The 22,173-nt window shown below is 40.0% G+C and overlaps 2 protein-coding genes across 3 annotated transcripts; both read left to right on the top strand.

Annotated features, from left to right (window-relative positions):
- Nucleotides 1–1,916: 1,916 nt before the first annotated feature.
- LOC115750423 (ADP-ribosylation factor GTPase-activating protein AGD5-like) lies at nucleotides 1,917–6,644 on the top strand. 2 transcript variants are annotated; one of them, XM_030687777.2, is made up of 11 exons: nucleotides 1,917–2,124; nucleotides 3,618–3,676; nucleotides 3,855–3,945; nucleotides 4,069–4,123; nucleotides 4,217–4,307; nucleotides 4,420–4,654; nucleotides 5,211–5,481; nucleotides 5,568–5,698; nucleotides 5,882–6,097; nucleotides 6,206–6,261; nucleotides 6,455–6,644. In XM_030687777.2, exons 1-11 carry the CDS (start codon nucleotides 2,074–2,076, stop codon nucleotides 6,609–6,611), a joined length of 1,413 nt encoding a protein of 470 aa, XP_030543637.1. In that variant the 5' UTR covers nucleotides 1,917–2,073; the 3' UTR covers nucleotides 6,612–6,644. The 2 variants fall into 2 exon arrangements, with proteins under 2 accessions (XP_030543637.1, XP_048132448.1); XM_048276491.1 differs by lacking the exons at nucleotides 1,917–2,124; nucleotides 3,618–3,676 and having other exon boundaries at nucleotides 4,039–4,123.
- A 3,524-nt stretch (nucleotides 6,645–10,168) lies between these two features.
- LOC115750421 (putative F-box/LRR-repeat protein At3g18150) lies at nucleotides 10,169–20,526 on the top strand. Its single transcript, XM_030687763.2, is given in 7 exon segments — nucleotides 10,169–10,617; nucleotides 16,194–16,305; nucleotides 16,728–16,842; nucleotides 18,110–19,101; nucleotides 19,517–19,690; nucleotides 19,989–20,297; nucleotides 20,299–20,526. Coding segments are annotated over 7 exon segments (1,893 nt in total). The 5' UTR covers nucleotides 10,169–10,483; the 3' UTR covers nucleotides 20,356–20,526.
- Nucleotides 20,527–22,173: the final 1,647 nt, after the last annotated feature.

Raw genomic sequence — 22,173 nt, 5'->3', positions numbered from 1 at the left:
AGTCGATTGCCAAATTATGGTGACTAGCCGGAGGCGGGGAGGGAAGGGGGTAGGAAAAAAAAAGGAAAAATATAAAAATATAAAAATCATAAAAAAATTCAAAAAAAATTAGAATATTCGATCGTCGATCACCTGGCATCCACGTCAACGCCAATAGGTCAAAATTTGATAGATAGACTGAAATGACACAATTGCAAAATGTTTATGATTGGATCGGCAAAAAAAAAAAAAAGTTTAGGATTGAATTAGTACAATTGCAATAGGTTTAGGACTTTTTTTGTTAATTTTCTCCATTTCAAACATAAGGTTTATAGCTTTCTGTGCACTTTTTCCAAGCAATCCATGCAAATAGACCATGCATAATGTGCCTAAACACCATATATCATGTATTTACAAAATGTAAAAAGGCTTGCGCTATTTTCACTTCAACACCCCCTTATCATATTAAATTGATTACATTATACCATACGGGTATCACTCTGATTATTTTTTATCCTTGTTTCTTCCTTTCAATAGTGCGCCTCACATTTAAACTTATTAAGTGCTGTTTAAGAGAACATGTGTAGTTTTGTCCCTAGTAAAATTGAAACAAATAAAAAAAGAAAGAAAGAAAGGGTAAGAAATAACATTAAATAAAAAATGTGGCCGGTAAAGGAGAATATAGTCTATTCAATATAAAAGAGGTGTCGAAAACCAATAAAAGAATAGAAATAGCGTGAGTCGTTAAAAAGAGTTCATTTAGATGTTAATATGTAGTTTAGTTTGATGGGCATGCCTAGAGGTGGCCGGTTTCACGGAACCGCCGATTCCGGTTCGAGAACCGGCGGTTTTGGTTCTTAAAAAAGGTGAAACTCATGATTCCGGTTCCAAGACCCAATTGCTCTTTTCACCCGGCCTCCTTCCTTTTTTTTAAAAAAAAAAATCGGGTCGGAACTTGCCCGGAACCGGCCCTTGAGAGCCGGTTCCGGTTCCGGGCCGATCAACGGGCCGATTCTGGGCCCATGGGTCCATTTGGCCACCTCTAGGCATGCCCACGGAGAACTGCCTTGAACAAAGCGAATTTTCCTAATGGAAAATGCCCCGCAAGAGGTGGGGGGGCACGACGGGGCTCTTATTATCCAGCCTCGCCCGTAGACCCGAATTCGTCAATATTTTAAAGGAAAAGAAGACTTCATAAGGTTGTCCTCTGGATAAAGTATATGTGAAGGTGATATTACGGATCTTTGGGCATGGTAGTATCACCACATTCGTCCCAATTTCACGATTTGAAATTTCAATATTGCTCTACAAGCAAAGCACCGAGGTGTGATCTCCTAAACGATATAACATCGGCAAACACATGATAGTCGCTGGCCACGCTCATTGCTGGTTTGTTCTTGTGAATGTCATTTTTCCATCGGTCAACGACCGTGTTCGGCACTGTCACCTGCCGCCGTCCACCGGCGTTGGCAGCGCCCTTGACGAGCTTAAGGGCCTTCATGGACCTGTGCTTTCTGTTGGGCTCGGAGCCTTGTGCCAATTTGTTCTTTGGGCTTTTGGCGTGGCGTTGGTTGCTTTTAGCCCGGTCGATCAGGTCCCGCAAACTTCACATCGAATGTAATTTGACCGAGAAAAGTAATGAATATGACGACACCCGAAAGGAAAAAGGATATGGCCGCCGTCCAAAGATAGGCGCGAGGCGTGATGCTTTCCCACTAGGAGGGAATAAAGCACGAGTCAACCATTTTCCTCGTCTCTTTCCATTCCTTTTCGGCCTCCACGAGATGACGGCAATGGCCAATGCTGTCACATCAACGCGTGTGTTGTGAAGCCCAAGTTGTATTTTTCTCAGGAGAAGAAGAATCTTGACACCTCCGCCATTCAAGAAAAAGCTTGGAACCACCACGCAAAGAGAGAGAGAGAGAGAGAGAGAGAGAGAGAGAGAGAGAGAGAAATAAGTAGAAGTCAAACAAAGACAGAGGAAAAGAAAAGAACCCCACTTTGCCATCTTTCTCTATCTCTCTCTCTCTGAGATTCTCTAAAACGAACAGGGAACGAGTTTCTGCAGAGAAAGTGGAAGTTTTGGTCGCAGGCATGAACGGAAAGGCCAGCGTTTCCAAGGAGCTTAATGAAAAGCACAGAAAGGTCGGTCCTTTGAACTTTTGTCAGCTTTCTTCCATGACCTTTTGGCTCTTTCGAAGTTTCTTGCTTTTGGGCTGGTTTGATTCTTTCTCATCTTTCTCCATGGTTTCTTGTGGTCCAGCATGTAATGGAGGTTGAGCTGAGTTTTCAGGATTGAATGATTGCGACGTTTTGAGTTTTGATTTGTGTTTTCTGCTGATGAATCTTTAGGAATTCATGTACTACCTTGCTTTTTTGCTCATTTGGGATGCCATTCCATGCTTGATATGATTTAGCTTTTTGGTCCAATCCGAAACTGTTGCGTTATAGCTTGGTTTTCACCTGGTTCATGGGTTGGTTGTTGACTCTAACGAGGCATTGGTGCTGCTTAAAGCAGAGATTTGCTTCAATATTTTCTCAGTTAATCCGGTTCTTCAAAACTTTTGACCATGATTGCAATTCATGATTGCATAGTTTATGTGTTCGCAGAGTTGTTGTTCTTTGACCAAAAGGTGAACCACTGAAATGAAACACGTCTGTTTTGTTTTTTTTTTTTGGGTTTTATGTTGAGTTTCTTTGCTTGAACGAGTTGTCTTTTGAGTGGGGTAGTTCTGTGTCTTGTTGTTTAATGGAGCTTCTTGTGCTGAGTTTGTGAAATTTGTATCCATCAAGGCTATATAAAAATAGCTGTCCCAAGCAGTTGATGACATTTGGTGATTCGATGGTCATTACTTTTCTTTGGCATAGGCCCGCAGTTTGAGTTGTGCTTCATTAACAAGTCAATTATGGATATTTGGATGATGTATTCTAATGCCATACGCAGCTGTCTATTTTATTTGACCTTCTGCTTTGTTCAGACCAACCTGTGAAGAACTTTGACATCCTTCAATCCTAATTGGTTGAACTGCCTATAAGATTAGTCTATGAAGTTTGTTCTTGTTCAACTAGTTAGTTTGATATAAGGTCTGAATTCTAGCATCCCCCTCTTTTTATACTCATAAAAGTCGACAGCACTAATGTACTTTGAATAATCGATCTGTGACTATATTTTACGGATAAGGTAATTGACTAAACTGTTTATCATTAGACACCAAGAACGATATAATTGGTTTCTTCTACTCCACTTTCTTGTATATTTGAGTAATTGATGCTGGAGTGCGCTGTTAACCGGAAACTGATTGGAATTTCTTGAAGAGTTAAAGCCCCTTTTATGAAATTATAGTGGTAAAATTGTATACAGGAGCCCTAGATTACCTGATTGTATGTGTGATGACAAATTTCTCTCTCTCTCTCTCTCTCTCTCTCTCTCTCTCTCTCTCGGCGCGCTACATGGTCTTATGTTGCTTATCAGTGTTACTTGCCACATGGTCTTATGTTGCTCATCAGTGCTGCTCTTTCCCCTTTCAGAACTTCTTCTATTTTTCTCCCTGGCCAGACCCCTTCAGAAATTTTGCTTGACTTGTATTATTTGTAGCTTTCCATTTACTTAGGGAGGACTTTGCTTTATCTCATTACAGATATTGGAGGCTCTGCTTAAATTACCTGAGAACAGGGAATGTGCTGACTGCAGAAGCAAGTACGTGTCCTCTATGATGGTTGTAATGAAGTTGTGTCATAGTGGTCGTCAATAAATGTTAGAAGGGAGATAATATTTATCTCTGATCTAAGAGCACTAACTTGTTTTTTCATGTGACATCTGCCATCATTTTGGTTATTTCTAGCTAAACAACGAATCTGACTTGTTTGATATGCAGAGCCCCAAGATGGGCCAGCGTAAATCTGGGAATATTTATATGCCTGCAATGTTCTGGAGTACATAGGAGCCTCGGAGTACACATATCAAAAGTACATAGTCTTCTTCTTGCATTTTGTTGGTCATACCAATTCGCTACAGTCTTACTATGTTCATCAAGTGCATGTGTTCTTGCCAAAATATAGGCCTCACAATTTTAACTTACTCTGATCCAGGTGAGATCTGCTACTTTAGACACGTGGCTCCCTGAGCAGGTTGCTTTTATTCAGTGTAAGCTCCCCTGATGGTTTCACTCATTTTGTGCTACCACTTGCCATGTTATAATAATGTAATGTTAATCGGGTGTTATTTTCTCTTTATTAGCTATGGGGAATGAGAAAGCGAATGGCTATTGGGAAGCAGAGTTGCCCCCGAACTATGGCAGAGTTGGAATCGAAAACTTCATTCGTGCAAAGTATGCCTTCATAGAGTTCATGGGTACCAGATAGCTCAGATTTTGCCTCATTTTTTAGGGTTTGTTTCATCTCTGTAAATGGCTTCTCACTTTGGTGACCCCTTTGGTCCAGGTATGTTGAGAAAAGATGGGTTTCTCGAGATGAAAAAATGAGATCACCACAAAGTACGACTGGAGCTAGAACACCTGTCTATAAATCATCACCTCATAATGGTCACCGCAATGGCTATTCAAATAGGATAGAGCACCCTCCAGCTGAGAAGAAAAATACTCATTCATCCAATGGAGATGCTAGGGCAACTGCCTCAGAGAATAGCACTTTTGCACCTGCTAAAGTAGCACAACAGGTAAACTCCACTTTGACACTTGGTTTTGTTCCATCTTCCTTTGAGATGTGCTTCTCTCGATTAAACTGGTATGCCCAAGACATGATGCAGGGCTGATCCTGTGAGAAGGAAAGTATTATTTTAAAATTTGATCAATCCCATATATTTACCTGAAAACAAAGATCCTTATTTTGTATAATGAAATGGTTTTAAATTAGCTAAAGCATCGTGTTTTTGGGGCTTGAGATTTTTCATTGGTAGTGTGAGCGAATCCTATTTGCTCTTTGCCCTCCTTTTGTCATATCAAAATTTGACTATCCTGTGGAAATATCAACCATAAGTTTACAGAGAAAGAAGACTCAAGAATGCGAGTACCCTTTCACTTGTTATTATTGTCAGAGAATCATCTCTTTCAAAATTGCTGAAAATGTTTTGATTGTCGTGATACTTGAGCTGCATGGAGTACTCTATACTCGAATTTTTTAGTAATATCAATACAAAGAAAGCAATATTAGCAAATGTATATCTCATTTTGACATAGCAATCGTCAAATTAATGTAAGCGGGGCTGTGAATAGGTAGTTGCAGAAACAAAGCCACACGAGAAGGTGGAGAAACCTATACCGGAAGTTTCTGAGGCTGAGTCTATTAGAAAGGGGGCGGGGAAACCTAAATCAGAAGTCCCCAAGGCTGAGTCTACAAAAGAGCCAGCAAATCTTCCCCCAGTTGCCACACCAGCCAAAGTTGATTATGCTACTGAGCTTTTCAATTTGCTCTGCATGGACGATAGTAAACCAAATGGCTCCCATTTGGACTCTGCCAATGGCAATTCTTTAGCAGAAGCTCAACGTACGTGCCCCCAACTTTTTCGAGTAATGATGTCCTATAATGTACGTTTTCCCTCAGTTATTCCTTTGTATCCTTTTAATTTGCAGCAGCACCAGCAAAATCAGTACCTGTGGATGCTAGTTCAGCAGTAGCAGCAGAAAGCTATATGTTGTCAAAATCTGGGATTCAAAATCAACAAGTATACTCCCGAGTAGCGACTCCATATCTTTCAGAGAAGGTAACCACCAGCATTCCCATATGGGAAAATGAAAATTTATGGATGAATACCCATCATTTATTTGAACTCTTTTTCTCGAGCTGCTTAGGTCCGTTCATTTGTTTGAGTCATTTCTTGATACTGTTATGCTTTCAATGGGAATCATGTTAGTCTCTGTTTCTTAGTGTTCTTGATTTTGTGTAGTCCAAGCAAGTATCTCCATTTTCTATCCAACAACAACAACTACTTCCAGTCCTACCTCAGCAACAGTCCTTCCTCCGTAATGGAGTCCAATACCATATTGTGGACATACCTCAGCCCAGCTTGAATGTTGCGCCAACATCGTCTCAGCATTATAGGGGAATCATTAATCAATCTCCTGTCCTGATGTCGTTAGCCGAAACACAGAAACATATGCAGGTTTAGACTATTTGCAGTTTTCCTTGCGAGTTTTGCGGGATTCACTTTGATTTTTAACCTTCTTTATGAGAGGAAGAGTACTTACCTCATTATTATTTCTTGTACCAGATGGCAAATGGCCAGCAGGCAAGGCATGCGGGTTCAGTTGCTTATCCACCTCAGAGGTAGATAGACACGAACTTAACCCCATGTGATCATTTTCTCTTTTATATCTTTTCAACTGGTTTCTTCCGGATATCTGTCTAGACAATATAGTTGTGATCAGTTAGTACTTTGCACAAAACGGTTTCCTAGTGCCATTTTCACATTAAGATCAACTTTTAAAGGTGAACATCAGTATTTTTCTTGTTCAATTAGATCCTACATTGGTGGGCCAGGAGCTCCAATAAATGGCGCTACGGGAACAATTTTTCCTCAGCCCATGACGCGGCCAAGACCATCCATCACCCCGACTCCATCCGGGCATGATTTTGACTTCTCATCTTTAACGCAAGGACTATTTGTGAAACGGTGATAAGTAGTTGCCAGTGTGAATATGATTTCCTTATTTTTTGATATGCATTAATGTAAGTGGCACACTAGATACTTTCTTCTAGGATGGGTTGTTCATAATTTGGGGGGATAGATATCATTCTTGATTTGGGAGGTGGGACAATTCATATTGGTATCTGCTGCAATAAAAGTGGCTTGCTGTGTTCTTCACTTTGTTGAGTAACATTGAAAGGGGCATGACCTATTTCAATGCCTGCACCTTTTGTAAATTAACCAATTCATTCTGACATTTCATCCTTCTTATCTTTTGTGGTGATAGAACCTTTGGTCACATCATCTTACTTGGAGAAAGCATGCTATGTAAAGCTGATTTCCGTATAGCATAGCCTTATTTGGTTCCCTTTCGACCGCAATGAATGCACGCATTGAAAACCAGAGTACTACTTTCAATCCGGTAATGGTACATAAGTGACTGATGCGGTTTCTTTTCTGTAACTACATGATAGAATGTTCTGTCTAAGAAAAGGGAAAATCTCAAATCCATATGACTATATCTGTGTGTGGTGAAGAATGCCAAGGATTGACCGTGGAAGGCTATCAGAGCACTGCAATCAGCTGAAGGGGATGCTCAAAAGCTATCATCTGAACTTCTGAAGTGCAATGATAAACTTGAAGAAGAAAGATGCACAAAAGTTGCTCCATCGTAGATTTCTTGGAACCCAAGACGGAACGATTTAAAAGCAATTAAATCCACCTTACATAGTCGTTATCGTTTTCAAAAACGTGATGGTTGCCAATAAGATTGATAAATATCGAAACTTGGAAGAGAAGACTCGCACCTTCGACTTATGGATAAGAATGACAACTCTTCTAACTTACATATAACGAGTAATTATGCTTGGATACATCGCACGTAACTGCAATTTGAGTGTCATTTCATCCGTAGATCAGTGGCTATGGGGCAACACATTCCTGTTTCTGGCCCAGCAGAAGATGTGAGGAGAACAAAGTCGGGTAGTTTGGTGATGCCGTATGATCCTTCTGCGGGTACCGGGAGGTCCTAAACCTAACGTTCTTGTTTCGCGTTGCGTCGGTAAGTGCAGCACAGTACTGTTTAGAGCAGCAAGAGTCCTAGTGAGTTTCCGGGAGGCGCAGACAAAGCCCGAGGGCCACATGGGAATATTGTATCTTGTTTTATTTTGTGGATGTTCTACGCGATTTCGATGCTGTTCAGCGCCCGGTAATGTTAGCTGCAGCTTCCGCGTGTCTTTGTTATTGTCTTAGCAGTTCAGCTACAAAAGCTTGAACATTATGATGGAGGATGGACGTTGTATGTGATCATTTGCATCTTGGACTTGTTTGAGGTCTTCAGAATTGAGTTTTAGTACCCGGAAGGTTTCCTTGGTGGAGGTGAAATAACCTGGAAAGAAGAAGAAGAAGAAGAAGAAGAGGGAACCCCCTTAGTTGACCAGCAGTTAAAGGCGACCGCTTCTGCGGGGTGGTTGCCCCCGCGACGACAACCGCTAAGATCGCGGCAAAGGGTGACCAGGGATGGTCACAACCATGGGGGCAAATGGAGAAAGAGAATTCTTTGTTTCTTTTTCCTCATTTTCGTCAATTCTGCTATCCTATCAGGTCGGGTGAAATTATCTTGTCCCTAGTCCCAACGACTCATCCGAGTTCTTGTTCAAATTCAAATTATGCCAATTTATCCGATCCCACCCATCAAACGTGCCCTCATAGTTTTTCCCCCATTTAGATAAGCAAGGATTGCATTTGCCTAAGTAAACATCGGTAAGGAAACTCCTGCAGTCCTTTACCAAAGCCAATCCATAGCTAAAATTCAATAAGAGCAAGCAGTCCAAGTCAAACTAGGGTTTCTTAGACCCCAAAAAAAAAAAAATTAGGGTTTCATTAATCAAAGTTCTATGTCTTCATTTTTTTTGGAACAAGTCAAATGCCTTCATTGGAGTCTGTGCATGTTTGAAAAGGCCCACTGGGCTTTGATACTCATGAAATGAACCTCCCCTTGGATGAGACCCTCAAGTGATTTGCGGGCTTATCTTGTTTCTTTATCACTTGGTTTTGGACACGGTGGACGCAAGGCCCAAAATAAAAACGAATAATTGCAGAAATGACTCATGAATTTCAGCCCAATTTTCAATATTATTGCCCGCGGACTTGTAATTTATTCAATAAGATCCTTAAACTTTAGCTCGATGTGTAATATCGTCTCCGAACTTTTAGTTTGTTTAATGAAGTTCCTAAACGTTCAATCTAGTCCCTAAATTATATGAAAATATCTAACGTTATTTTTTCATTAATTCAAGTTCAGAAGCAATATTAAATATTTTTATATAATTTAGAGAATATATTTAACATTTACAAAAAAAATCAGATATAGCGTTGAATATATTAAAAGTTAGAGGGAAAAGTTAAAAAAGGTGCTCGAAGTCTTCTCATTTTCTCAAATAAGAGTCTTAAGTGAACTATGTTTCAAATAATGGCCCAAAGTTGCATAGTATATTTCAAATACGGGCATGAAGTAGCCATAATGTTTCAAAAAAGGGCCCGAAGTGACCATAGTATTTAAAAAAAAAAAGGCCTAGCCTAAAGGACATTTTCGCCATTTCTCATTTTAATTTTTTATGCATTATTTATTTATTTTTTTCCTTTTTTTGTTTTTTAAAAGTAAAAAAAATGTGCCACACGGGTGGAAGGGGTCTTCCCGCCTGTGTGCCGTCGGCCCACCGCCGGTGGGTGGTCAACGAGGCTAGCGAAGGCTGGTGAGGTCGCCGGCCTTCTACCCCCCTCGGGCGGTGGGCCCCTCTCGCTTGTGTACGATGTTTTTTTATTTTTTTGTTAATTTTTTAGAAAACAGATAAAAAATCTAATAAAAAAATCAATTAAGTAAAAAGACGAAAATATCTTTGAAATTAGGCCATTTTTTTGAAATTTTATGTCCACTTCGGACCTTTATTTGAAATAATATTCACTTCATATACTTATTTGAGAAAATGAAGACACTTCAGGCTTTTATTTGAAATAAAGTTCACTTGGAACTCCTATTTGAGAAAATGAAAGGATTTCGGTCCTCTTTTTGAAATTTTCTCAAAGTTCGAGGACGGTACTACTCATTAATCTAAATTTAAAGATTATATTTAGCAAAATAAAATTTTAGAGATGAAATTATGCATCGGACCCACAGTCGACATTATTTGCATCGTTTTCCGAAAAAAAAAAAAAAAAAGGAAGAAGAAGAGTGGGGGACCACCACGGCGTCAAGGCATCGTCCCCTGTTTCATTGCCTCACCGCCGAGTGTTGATTGGGAAATCCGCCACGGTGGGCGTCGTCATGGAATTCAAGGTGTCGTTTTTCAAGGGCAAAGTGGATTAGTTGCGGCCTGAAATGGAGATTTGTGCAGGGGAATAATGCTTAGTTTATACGAGCTAAAGGTATTCAATGACGGCGAATCTTCTTCTTCTTATTTTGCTTTGCTTTGCTTTGTCAGCTCTTAATATTAAGGAAAGTCCAAATGGAATCCTCTCCAGGCAAAAATTATGGAAATTTGGAAAGAGACCCACTTTATGGTTCTCTTGCCCAATCATCTGAACTTGCGTCTCTGTCTGTCTCTCTCTCTCCCCACATCACATTTCGGCCAGAAGTTCTTCCGTCTCCTCCCAACTTGATATCAACGCTCTTCTTTGGCGATCCGTCGACTGTTCTTTGGGGTTTCGAGGGCTTTTGTGGGAACGTCGGAGGATTTGTGGGTTTGGGTTCTTGAATCAGCGTTGATCGTATTGGGGTGGGTGTGTGCTGATTGTTCTTTGTTGCTTGTGTTCAGTACCGTAGCGGTTGTTGGTTGTTTTGAGGCTTTTGAGAAAGTGGGTGTGATGGGTAGCGCTAACTGGAGGCCGCTGCCGCTGCCGGGTGGCGGAGGAGGCGGGGGCACTGGAGCTGCGCTTTATGCGAGTGATTGGAGGGCTCAGTTGCCGCCCGAATCACGGGGGAGGATTGTCAACAAGATGTGAGTGCTCCTTCCTTTGCTTGGGTTTCTATCGTTTTCGTAGGTAGAAATGTGGGGTTTATGGTGGATTGTTGCTTAGGAATGATTTCGATGGGTTTAGCATGTTAGAGAAGTAATGGCTTCACAATATGGTCATGTTATTAGGTTGAGGCACGACATGAATTCCGAGGTAGCTTTTGCTGTGATGTTTTTCTCTTTGGATAGTTGTCTTAGTTAAGTCTCAATATGGGATTTAGTAGGTATGTAAGCTGGTAGCTGTTGTTACACTGGTGATTATATAGCATTAGAAAATGGTTGTATATCTTTCTTAATTGAAATGGATTATCTTCTATTTTTGTTTACAACCAGGAAGGTTTACCGTAGTATGTAGACGAACATAATTGCAGAGGTAAGGCCATGTGGCTTTCTGGCAGGAAAACAGTTATCAGATGATTGCTTGTTACGCTCGTGACGCCCAAGGATATTTAGTTGTCTTATTGCTTGTAGTTTGTGTTATTTTTTACTAATCTTGAATTTGTCTTTCTCCTTTCCCATTCAATAGCGTCAAATAGTCGTTGTAGGGGTTGAAGGCCCAAAGGTTTTCCACAGGAAACTTTTCTTCACCTACCTTGAGGTGCAACGCTTGAACTCCCACCCGTACCACTTGTAATAGGAGGAGCTGCTATTAATGCATGTGTGTTGCCACAATTTTATAGGTTTTTGAATTCTTATATGTGTTCTTTTGAATTATTTCTCAGTTTGCTTTATTATCTAGAAGAAAGTTATTCATAATCTGTTGAACAATATGCAACTTCGACTGGATTTGTTGTCTGTTATCCATTGGATTATATGAATATAATAAGATTATGTAATTTCCGCTCTTTTATACACTGGATTGTGTGACCATCTCTGGAAAACCTTTTCTTCCAACCTTTCATCCCTTTTTTGCCCAGTCTCAACTCCTGACCCTCTTCCAGCTCTTGACCCCTCTGTTTTCCAGCTCCAGCGACTTCCCTAACCTCCTTTGACCACCATGAAATCCAGCGAGCCATTGACGAGGGCCCCATTGGCACCATGGCTCTTTTCCTCTTCTTTTATATTGCCGTTTGCTTTCTCTGATACATTGAAGACATCTCCTCTTATCTTCTTTGCTGCATGCAATTGTTGAGGCTAGTTTTGTCGTGAGAGACCAACAAGGTAAAGGGGTTTTTGTGGAAAGAGAATCTTTGAGCTTGTATTAGAGCCCGAAAAGGAGTGCTTGTTAAGATTGATGCCAGACGGAGGAGATTGTCAATATAACTCTCTATTGAGGACTTGAAATGGTGGATGAATTACCATACAGTTGTAGAACCTGGTAAAACAGGCATATGGCAAATTAGATGCTGTAGTTGGAAGGATTACCCGCATTGCTAACATGTGATGGCATTGTAGTGATGTGGAATGAGAAGTCAGTCAACTTAGAAGATTGCTTAGTGGGCCAATTTAGCGTCTCGTGCCTGTTTTGTGGTGCATAGAATGGGGAAGAGTGGGCGTTTACAGGGGTGTATGGTCCTGGAGAGGGTAGCTCTAGGAGTTCTTTCGGGGATTAGCTCTCTGATAGTAGAAGTAAATGGGGAGCGCCTTCGGTGATTGGGGGAGACTTCACCCTGGTATTGTTTCCATGTGAACAGATTGGAATTGGTACTGACATAGCTTGCATGAGGGAATTTCAGCAGATCTTAGACACCTTTTGCCTGATTGGCTGTCTTTGGTAGGTAGGGAATATACTCGGTCCGGGAATGGCGAGAGGTATCCTTTTCATGCATTGATCAGTTCTTACTTTCAACAACATGGGAGGATATCACCCGGATTTGATTCAACAGTTGTTACCTCGAGTGACCTCAGGCCACCATACAATTGTGTTAGACGAGATAGGTGTTGAATGGGGCCCCACCACTCCTTTCCGGTTTGAGAATATTTGGCGCAAAATAGAAAGTTCGAGGAGGTAGTTATTAATTACTGGAAGAATAGTGTTTTCAGGGGGTACGCCAGCTTCACTTTTGCTTTGAAGCCTAAGGGGCTGAAATATATTCTGAAACATGAAGTCGTGAGAAGGTAGGAAATGTGGGAAACAAAATTAAGAGACAATTCAAGAAGTTGAAGAGCTTGAGGATAACGAGATCTGGATGAATTTAATGGAGGAAAAGCGCTTTAGGAGAATGGACTTGAGAAAAACTCTTGTTTTGTTGATTCAAATGGAGAAAACCTCCTGGAGACACATGTCTCTGGAGAGTTGGCTTGATGAGGGTGGCAGAAACACAAAGTCCTTAGTTAGATGGCCAATGCTCATAGAAGATATAACTTCCTCAGCGAGTTGGAAGTTTTTGGGATGGTTGTTGAAGATGTTGATGCCATGAGTGCGTGGTTATCTAGAATTCTGTGCTGATTTATACAGGGAGAGATGTTTTTAGAGACCGGAAATGGCGGCTTCTCTTGAGCCCAAAATAGTTGAGATGCTGCAAAGGACTTTCGAGGAGGGGGAGATTAGAAGGGCAGTCTGGAGTGTAATTGGAGATATGGAACTAGGTCCTGATGGATTTATGTTGAAATTTTGCTGGAGAATTGGAGATCGTTAGCGAAGACCTTCTAAAGGAGTTTGAGCAGGGGGGAAGTTTTGTAGATAATCTCAATTGTACATTCTTGAGGAGCCTGGTGCAATGAATGTAAAGGGTTCTTGGCCTATAAGCTTGGTGGGTAGTGTCTATAAGATTTTAGCCATAATTCTCGCTGGTCTTTTGGAAAGGTTCTACTTCACATTGTGGGACCTTTTCAAGATGCTTTTGTGGAAGCTCGTCAAACATTGGATGCTATTCTTACTGCCAATGTGGCTGTGGATGATTGTCTAGAGGAAAGAAAAGCAGGAGTAATTTGCAAATTGGACATGGAGAAGGCTTATGATCACATATCATGGGAGTTCTTAATGTGTGTGTAAAGAAAATAGCTATTGGTGACCAATGGTGTCTATGGATTTCAAAATGCATTTCTTCACTGACTTTCTCAGTTACGGTGAATGGCAGTCCAAGAGGTTACTTCATGTATTCTAGAGCTTTAAGGCAGTCCTCTGTCACTTTTGTTGTTTGTGTTGGTTATGGAAGTGTTGAGCAACTTGCTGATTAAAGCTACTGACGATGGTTAGATTAGTGGTTTCACGGTCGACAATGTTGTATTGAAGATTCCATATATCCTTTTCACTTGTGGATGACGCCATACTGTCCTTGGAGGACAATGAACCAATTTTACAATTGAGAAGCATATTGTCATGTTTTGAGGCTGTCTTGGCACTGAAAAGTGAATTTGGGAAAAAAGTGAAATAACTCCTGTGGGAGAGAATGTAAATTTGCAATAACTGTCTTGGATTCTTGGTTGTATGGTTGCCAGCATACCTATGAAGTACCTGGGGCTGCAGTTGGGATCCACTTACCAAGCAAAAGCTGGCATGGAATCCATTGATAAAAAGATTGAAAGTGGGTGGAAAATGGCTTATTTGTCCAAGGGAGGTAGATTTATGTAGATGAAGCATGCGCTTTCTAATCTTCTGGTTTACTTTCTTCCTTTGTTGCCAATCCCTATTTCAGTGGCAAAAAGACTTGAGAGCACACAAACAAGTTTCTTTGGGGAGATTGGGATGAAAATCTGAGATTTCGTTTAGTTAATTGGAGTATTGGTAAATTTTGTTGGTTCTTGCGCATGAAGCTTTGCTTGGACAATTGTTGTGGAAATTTAATGGGGAGAAAAACAAGCCCTTGGAGGAGCGAACTTGTTGCAAAATTTTGTTTGGAAGATACAGAGTGGATAACAAAATCTAGTTGAGGAGCACATGGAGTCGGGTTTCGGAAGCACGTTGGGCAAGGATGGGATGCTTTCAAAAACAGACTTTCTATTAGAGTGGGAATTGGTAGTTGTACTATGTAGCGGGATGACATGTGGTGTGGAGACACTGCTTTCCAAGACATTCCCGGATGTGTGTGCACTAGCAAGAAACAAGAGAGCTAGGGTGGCCGATTGTTGGAAGACTGACAACGGAGAGAAACGGTGTGGTAAATTAATATCTAATGTAGGCCTCAAGATTAGAAGCTCGAAGCTTTCTCAAAATTGTTTGAGTTGTTGTACCAAGCGAAGTTAGATGTGAGGACGATAGGCTATGGTGGAATTGTTGTTCCTCTGGAACTTTTTCTGTCAAATCCTACTATTCCAATCTCTCTTCTACTCTTCGACCAAAAAAAAAAAAATCTCTCTTCTACTCTTTCGACCCCCCCCCAAACCCCAAAAAAAAAAAAAAATCTCTCTTCTACTCAGATGCAATTACAACAGAGGACACTCTTCCTGTGGAAATCTATTTGGAAAGTCTAGGTTCCATTGAAGGTTTCATTTCTTGTTTGGCAAGCTGCTTGGGGATGTATTCTTACGTAGGATGATCTTTAGAGGAGAGGAAAAATACCAACCAATAGGTGCTTTTTGTGCAAGACTGAAGAAGAGGTCGTGAATCACCAGCTCTTACATTGTAGCTGGATCAGAAAGATTTGGGCTACAGTTTTTGCAATTTTAGGAGTAATTTGGTTAACCTTAGGCACAATATGAAACGGATTGTTGGAAGACTGACAACGGAGAGAAACGGTGTGGTAAATTAATATCTAATGTAGGCCTCAAGATTAGAAGCTCGAAGCTTTCTCAAAATTGTTTGAGTTGTTGTACCAAGCGAAGTTAGATGTGAGGACGATAGGCTATGGTGGAATTGTTGTTCCTCTGGAACTTTTTCTGTCAAATCCTACTATTCCAATCTCTCTTCTACTCTTTGACCCAAAAAAAAAAAAAATCTCTCTTCTACTCTTTCGACCCCCCCCCAACCCCCAAAAAAAAAAAAAAAAAAATCTCTCTTCTACTCAGATGCAATTACAACAGAGGACACTCTTCCTGTGGAAATCTATTTGGAAAGTCTAGGTTCCATTGAAGGTTTCATTTCTTGTTTGGCAAGCTGCTTGGGGATGTATTCTTACTTAGGATGATCTTTAGAGGAGAGGAAAAATACCAACCAATAGGTGCTTTTTGTGCAAGACTGAAGAAGAGGTCGTGAATCACCAGCTCTTACATTGTAGCTGGATCAGAAAGATTTGGGCTACAGTTTTTGCAATTTTAGGAGTAATTTGGTTGACCTTAGGCACAATATGACACGAATTGCGGGCTTTGAGAGGGTCATTCAGTTCGTGTGTCAGAAAGAAACGGATTGCTTAGATGATTCCTCTCCTTGTTTTCTGGCTCATTTGGAGAACGAGGAATAAATGGGCATTTCAAGGAGTTGAACCCTCGTGGAATAACTTTAAGGATAGTTGTTTGTACACTCTTCACTTTTGGTGTAGCGGGAAAGTCCAATTTCATATATTTAGTTTGTTGGAAATGCTACAAACAGCCTTTTGTGCATTATTTTGCATGGGTAGCTTCTAGTTTTATCCATTTTGCAGGGGTGGTACCCCTTGTTACTTCTTAATGAAATTTATTGTTGAGAAAAAAATTGTTGGCCAGAAATAATTTCAGCTGAAGTGTAAATCTCTTTTGATACGCAGAATGGATACTTTGAAGAGACATCTTCCTGTTTCTGGTCCAGAGGGTCTTCAAGAACTCAATAAAATTGCCGTGAGGTTTGAGGAAAAAATTTACACTGCTGCGACAAGCCAGGTATAATGTGATGTCAATGTCCACTACGTGCACTTCATTCTCTTCTATCTTATCTTTGATTGCTTTTTACGAAGTCACCTGGTAGCTAGTGCTTGCTTATTCTGTATCGAGTTTCTATGTGGATAGAAAATGATAAACAAAATGGAGCTTGTGCTTAAAAACTTTAGAGAAGCTTTCTTGTATTCGCATGTTCTGTGAGAATATCTATGATGCGTGCATTCATATAGTAACTGAACTGTTTAAATATCTGAATTTAGCTTTGTGCCAGTGAAATCAGGTTTGCTCAGTGCTGCGATATTGCACTTAAGGTTTAAGTTATATTTTCAAATTGATATCTGCTTCATTTTCTTTCTAATTCGATTATTTAATCTGTCGGTCAGTTATGAAGTGATTTAGTGATTTCTGCTTCCTTTCCCTTTTAGTCCGATTATTTAAGGAGGATATCTTTGAAGATGTTGACAATGGCGCCAACGCCTCAGAATAACATACCTAATGCTTTGCCATCTAACTCTGCTGGGAATAGCAGTGAGAACTCGGGTACGACTTAAGTTCCTGTTATTTGAAACCATTGATGTAGGAATTAGAATTTCGTTTTGTTATCTGCTTAGTATATATGTGCAGATATGTATATTTCTTCTAACAAATATGTTCATAAATGCACTTGTACTATATTCCTTTTTATACATTGTTTTCGGGGGACATACAGCGGGAGTTTTAAAATTGTTATGATAAAACACTCGAGTCCTAAAACTTTCATTTTGTGCACTTAAGTCCTAAAATTTAGGATAGTCATCCACTTTAGCTCTTCTGTTTGCTCCGTTAACTCTTTTAGGTTTTAGTGGACAGAAAATCTATGTGACATTTCTTTTTAATTAACAGCTACATAGGATTAAAAAATAATTAGAAAAGTCATGTGGCATCTTCCTTCCACCTAAAATTGGAGTAGTTAATGGAATGACTCAAGTGCATTCAATTGCAAGTGTTATGACTTAAATGCACGAAATGAAAGCTTTAGGGCTTAAGCGCATTAGCGTAACAAATTTTAGTACTTGCCCTGGAATTGTCCTTTTCTTGGGCTTTACATGTTACACATTTATATACCCACTACAAGCTGTGCTGCTTATTGATAGGGTAAATGCTCCATTGGCACATGGTATTTTTGGGGAATTTTTGTTTTAGTATCCGGAAGTTAATTTCTTTTTGCCAATCTTGCTATTCATAACCTCAGATGCACATTTATATAATGGGCAGTGGCACATATGAATTTCTTTGTTTCATTTGTAACCTATTGATTTAAGAACCGAAAGATCTCGTTTTTTTTGGTAACAGAATCAGATATGCGTTTGTGAAGATCAAGCTTAAAGAATGGCAGCAAGCTTAAGTTTAAACAGAAAGGGCCAAATGCGTGCATCTTTTGTAACTTCCACTCACTGCTTTGCCCATTAATCAAATAAGTCCGCCTCCACTCCTCTAATCAAATTTCACTCTCTCTCCCACCTGTTCCTCTTCTGCATTTTTTCTGCAAATTCTCAGACTCCGGTTGACTTCTTCACTCTGTCGCTGTTTTATTCTTCATCTCGCTCTTCAACCGCCTCCGTTCCCTAAGTAGCCTCAAGCTTTCCTCTAGGGTTTTCAAGCTCTATCCTTCACAAGCTCTCTTGGTTCACTCTTCAATTGTTTTTTCTTTTTACGAAAAGCCAGAAGTTTTTTTGGGGTTTATTTGCTTTCCTTTTGTGCTAATAAGAGTTTATATATACCTCTTCTGACATTTCTTGCCAACCGTGCTCTTCATCATCGTTAGCAGGCAAAGGAAAAATCTTGAAGACTCCTCCATACATGGCCGGTAGTGAACTCTCTCTCGATCGACCTTGCCAACGGAAACGTGCGCGAATATCTCCTTCCAATCAAGATGAGACCCGAAACCCGGTGGATTACATCAGCCAGTTGCCCGACGCCATAATCTTTCACATCTTTTCCTTCTTGTCCACAAAAGACGCCATTAAAACTAGTGTCTTGTCCAAGCAATGGCGTTCCACTTGGACCTCTAATCAGCATATGAGTTTCTCTCTGCCCCCTGGTAGTAGCCGGAAATTCAAGAGCTTCATTGCTTTCGTCGACTCGGCGCTGTCACACTGCACCGCAATTAAGGTGAAAAGATTCCACTTTGATGCTCCTTGTCTTGCCTTGATGCAGTCAAGTCTTGATAGGTGGCTCCAATTTGCTATTGGGCATGGTGTCGAAGAGCTATCGGTAACCCTGCATGACTGGCGCCACCACACTTATGTGTTGCCACGAATCTTGTTCATCTGCACTACGCTGGTAAGTTTGCGGGTGTCCCAGTGCTGTTTTTTGGGGTTCAACACTGTGAATTGGTGTTCTCTGAAGACATTGCGCATTGAAAATGCGGAGTTGAATGATGATGGGATGGTGACAGTTTTGAGTGGCAGCCCTGTTCTAGAGTTCCTTGAATTGAAAAGTTGCCGGGGTGTCAAGCACATCATGGTTGAATCAAAAAGTTTTAGAGAGTTGGTGATTGATTCTCACGAGTTTCGTCGTGATCAAGGTTCGATGTTGAAAATTTCGGCTCCTCATCTTCTCAAGTTGCGCCTATTGGGCAATTCTCAGGGGGGAGAATTCATTCTAGATGAAGTATCTTCCTTGATTGAGGCTGAGTTAAATTTCGACATGGAAAGTTCTGTATTCGGTAAGGTTAAGGCTCATGGTGACCTTGTCAAGGGGCTTCTCAAGAGGCTGCATCATGTCACGAAATTGGTGATGGGGAGCTGGTGCCTGCAGGTGCGAGCCGATGTTTTTAGCCTCTGTTGTATTTCTGGTTCGAGTTTTGGACATACATTGCACATTCTGCCATTTGCTTAGATCAATTGTGATATTGTTTATTGGTGCTTGACTATACCATGCTCATGAATTGTTATTTCAAAGAAACATTTGTGCTTCTGTGGAATTCTTGCTGGATCAGGCCTTTTTCCTTTTTGTAATAGAACTTTGCACATCTTAACCTGATGTCGCCTTTATGGGTCCAGCATTACATTTCATAAGACTAAAATCTGAAGTCCTTGTTTGCTCATTTGTTTGGTCTGTCATGTGAGAGGTTGTTCGAATTGCAAACCTGTCTTATCTTTGATCTTTTTTAATGCTGAAAGAAAGTAAAAGTGATCAGTTTCTGCTTCTTCCACCATAATTATGTGCCTAGGTGCTGTCGTTCATGGAGGCGAGAGAAGTATTACTTCCATCCTTAGAATGTCGGCATCTGATATTACTCGGCTCAGCAGACCGTGAAGGAGTTCCTGTTATAGCGAAAATACTCGAAAGTTCTCCACACTTGGAGAAATTATTCTTGCAAGTGAGTTGCACATCCAGTTCCGTGGTACGCAACTGCTAGAACCCTCTCAGTTCACTCGGTTAATTTAACACCAGATTTGCTTGAACATATACAGATTGTGAATTTCAGCCTTAGGCTGCATATAAACCTATCATTTCTTTTCTTGTTGTGATTCGAAATCATTTTAGTACCTCTGTCCTTTTAATTGACATTTTGGATTCTCAACTGATTTATATTTCTCTCGGTGTAGTAGATGCTATTTTATATTGTCAAAGCTCAATATTGGTCCCATCTAGTTCCAGATGTGTATCTCCTCCTTAGTCATGACATTCTATATCTGCAGACTGAGTTCAATGGCGGGAGTGTAAGCCGTCGCGACTTTGATGGAGAAGAATTTTGGAATTCTGCGAAGTGGAGGATGTACCAGTGTTTGATGCATCTCAAGCATGTTGAGATTGTCGATCGCGGTGCCAATTCGCTGGCATGGGAACCTATTCTTTCCCTGCTCAAGTTTCTCCTCCAGAATGCACTCTGGCTGGACAAAATAGTGATCAACAGTACGAATTCCGAATCGTCCCAGGCAGTTGATCCATGGGTGCTGCTTGAAGTGGCCCGGATTCTTCTGTCGCACCCAAAGTGTTCTCCAAGCACGAAGGTCATTCTTAGGTATCCTTCCCAAGGATGTCTGTCTAAACGTGCATAAATCCTGATTTTTTTCATCATCGTTGGTGGCGTCTTTTCCTCCATTTTGTACCCGACTTTTAGCTTAACATTTACAGGAGATGTGATTGGATGCAACGGCCGGTGCAGAAGTTCGAGATAAAATTTCCCTTTCTGTTTTGTTCAACTGGAACTTTTAGCTCAGCTTGATATTGTTTCTTCAAGTCACAGTGTCTGTCTGTCTCAGGAAGCAGCTTGTTAAGGTTGGATTACCTAAGTGAATAACCCTGGTTCACAAGCACTCACTCGTCTGGGTGTGGACTGAACTGGAGGAATCCCATAATCTCACTCAGATATTCATGGCCGTACGAGAGTTGGTATCATGGATGTAGCATTTATCTGTCATACATGAACAAGGTTACTGGTAAAAGGTTGTGTTTAAATTACCAACTTTTATTTGATTATTTCTGAATTTTCAACTATTGTAATAACTTACCGAAACTTATTTACATACTTTTGCATTTTTGGACATATCTCCACCCTCATATCAAATTACCAATTTTAATTCCACACCCAATTGAGTTACCAAATAATTTGAACACGCCAAATCTGGGACGATTATAAAAAAAGTCTTAAATTTATTATAATTATGTTAATTTAGTCCTAAACTTTTTTTTTAACCGATTTAGTCCTAAAGGTTTTACAATTGTGTTAATTCAATTCATTCGGCCAATTTGGCAGCTGATGCTGAGGTGGACACCGATTTTCATGCGACATAATACTTTAATAATATTTTTGAATATTTTATTATTTTTTCTTTTTTTACTTCCATCTTCCTCACCTTGGAAAAAAAGGAAAAGAAAAAAGAAAAAAAATTTTAAAATTAAAAATTAAAATATTATGTCGTTGGACGGCCATCTCTGGCCGGTGTCCACATCAGTGGCGTCCGGCTAAAATTGGCCGAATAGATCGAATTGGCATAATTATAAAAGATTTAGAACCGAATCAACAAAGAAAAAAAGTTTGGGATAGAATTGGCACAATTATAATAGATCTAGGACTTTTTTGATAATTTTCCTTGCCAAATTTTATTGGATTGACTTATCAATATATTTGTAACTTTTTATTTTCAAATTATTTACTTTTAATTCCGTAGATTTACTTTTAATTCCGGAAAAACAAATTCCATAGCTTATTATATTTTAAAGTAATGAACCCTTACATCAAATTATAAACCATGATTTCAACAACTTACAAACTTCCCTAATTTAAGAGATATACTAACTCTTTTTTATTTATTTATTGATTTCCATTTGTATTTGAGTAACTTATCAGTATTTATTTGATTGTTCTGACGAAAAACATTATTTTATTTTTTTTCAAATTTCAAATGTTTTATTTGCATAATTAATTTAACAACGATTTAGAGGTATGGGCTCTTATATCAAACTATTAACTCCGATATCAAATTAATGACCTTAATTTGAGTAGTTAACCAACTTTTATACGATTTTGACCAAAAAAAGAAAAACAACTTTGATACGATTACTGTTCCATTACTTTACATAACAAACTTGTTTCTTTTTAACCTTCATATGATTATTTCCAAATTACCAATTTTCATTTCCAATAGATACAAACAACTTAAAGCTACCCACTTATGGGTGGCTCAGTTGAATAGGTTACACTTGGGATTGTGTGGTTAGGCGCACTGGTCCCATGTTCGATTTCCCAACCGAGCACCGATGACTTAAGTGGGAGGCCATGGCGGTGGGTTGCTATGCTAGTCTCTCCCGAAAAATAGTTGAGATGCGTGCAAGTCGGCTCGGACACCTCGGTTATTCAAAAAAAAAAAAAAAACTTAAAGC

This window comes from Rhodamnia argentea, chromosome 3 (assembly GCF_020921035.1).
Source record: "Rhodamnia argentea isolate NSW1041297 chromosome 3, ASM2092103v1, whole genome shotgun sequence".
NCBI lineage: Eukaryota > Viridiplantae > Streptophyta > Magnoliopsida > Myrtales > Myrtaceae > Rhodamnia > Rhodamnia argentea.
The sequence above is the reverse complement of the archived record's forward strand: the minus strand, read 5'-3'. Positions and strand labels throughout refer to the sequence as shown.

What these genes read in the sequence shown, in the direction of transcription:
- LOC115750423 (XM_030687777.2), top strand. Translation starts at nt 2,074, where the DNA reads ATGAACGGAAAGGCCAGCGTTTCCAAGGAGCTTAATGAAAAGCACAGA. An exon ending in TGTGCTGACTGCAGAAGCAA is followed by an intron (nt 3,677 to 3,854) that starts GTACGTGTCCTC and finishes TTTGATATGCAG; the next exon opens with AGCCCCAAGATGGGCCAGCG. An exon ending in TTCTTTAGCAGAAGCTCAAC is followed by an intron (nt 5,482 to 5,567) that starts GTACGTGCCCCC and finishes TTTAATTTGCAG; the next exon opens with CAGCACCAGCAAAATCAGTA.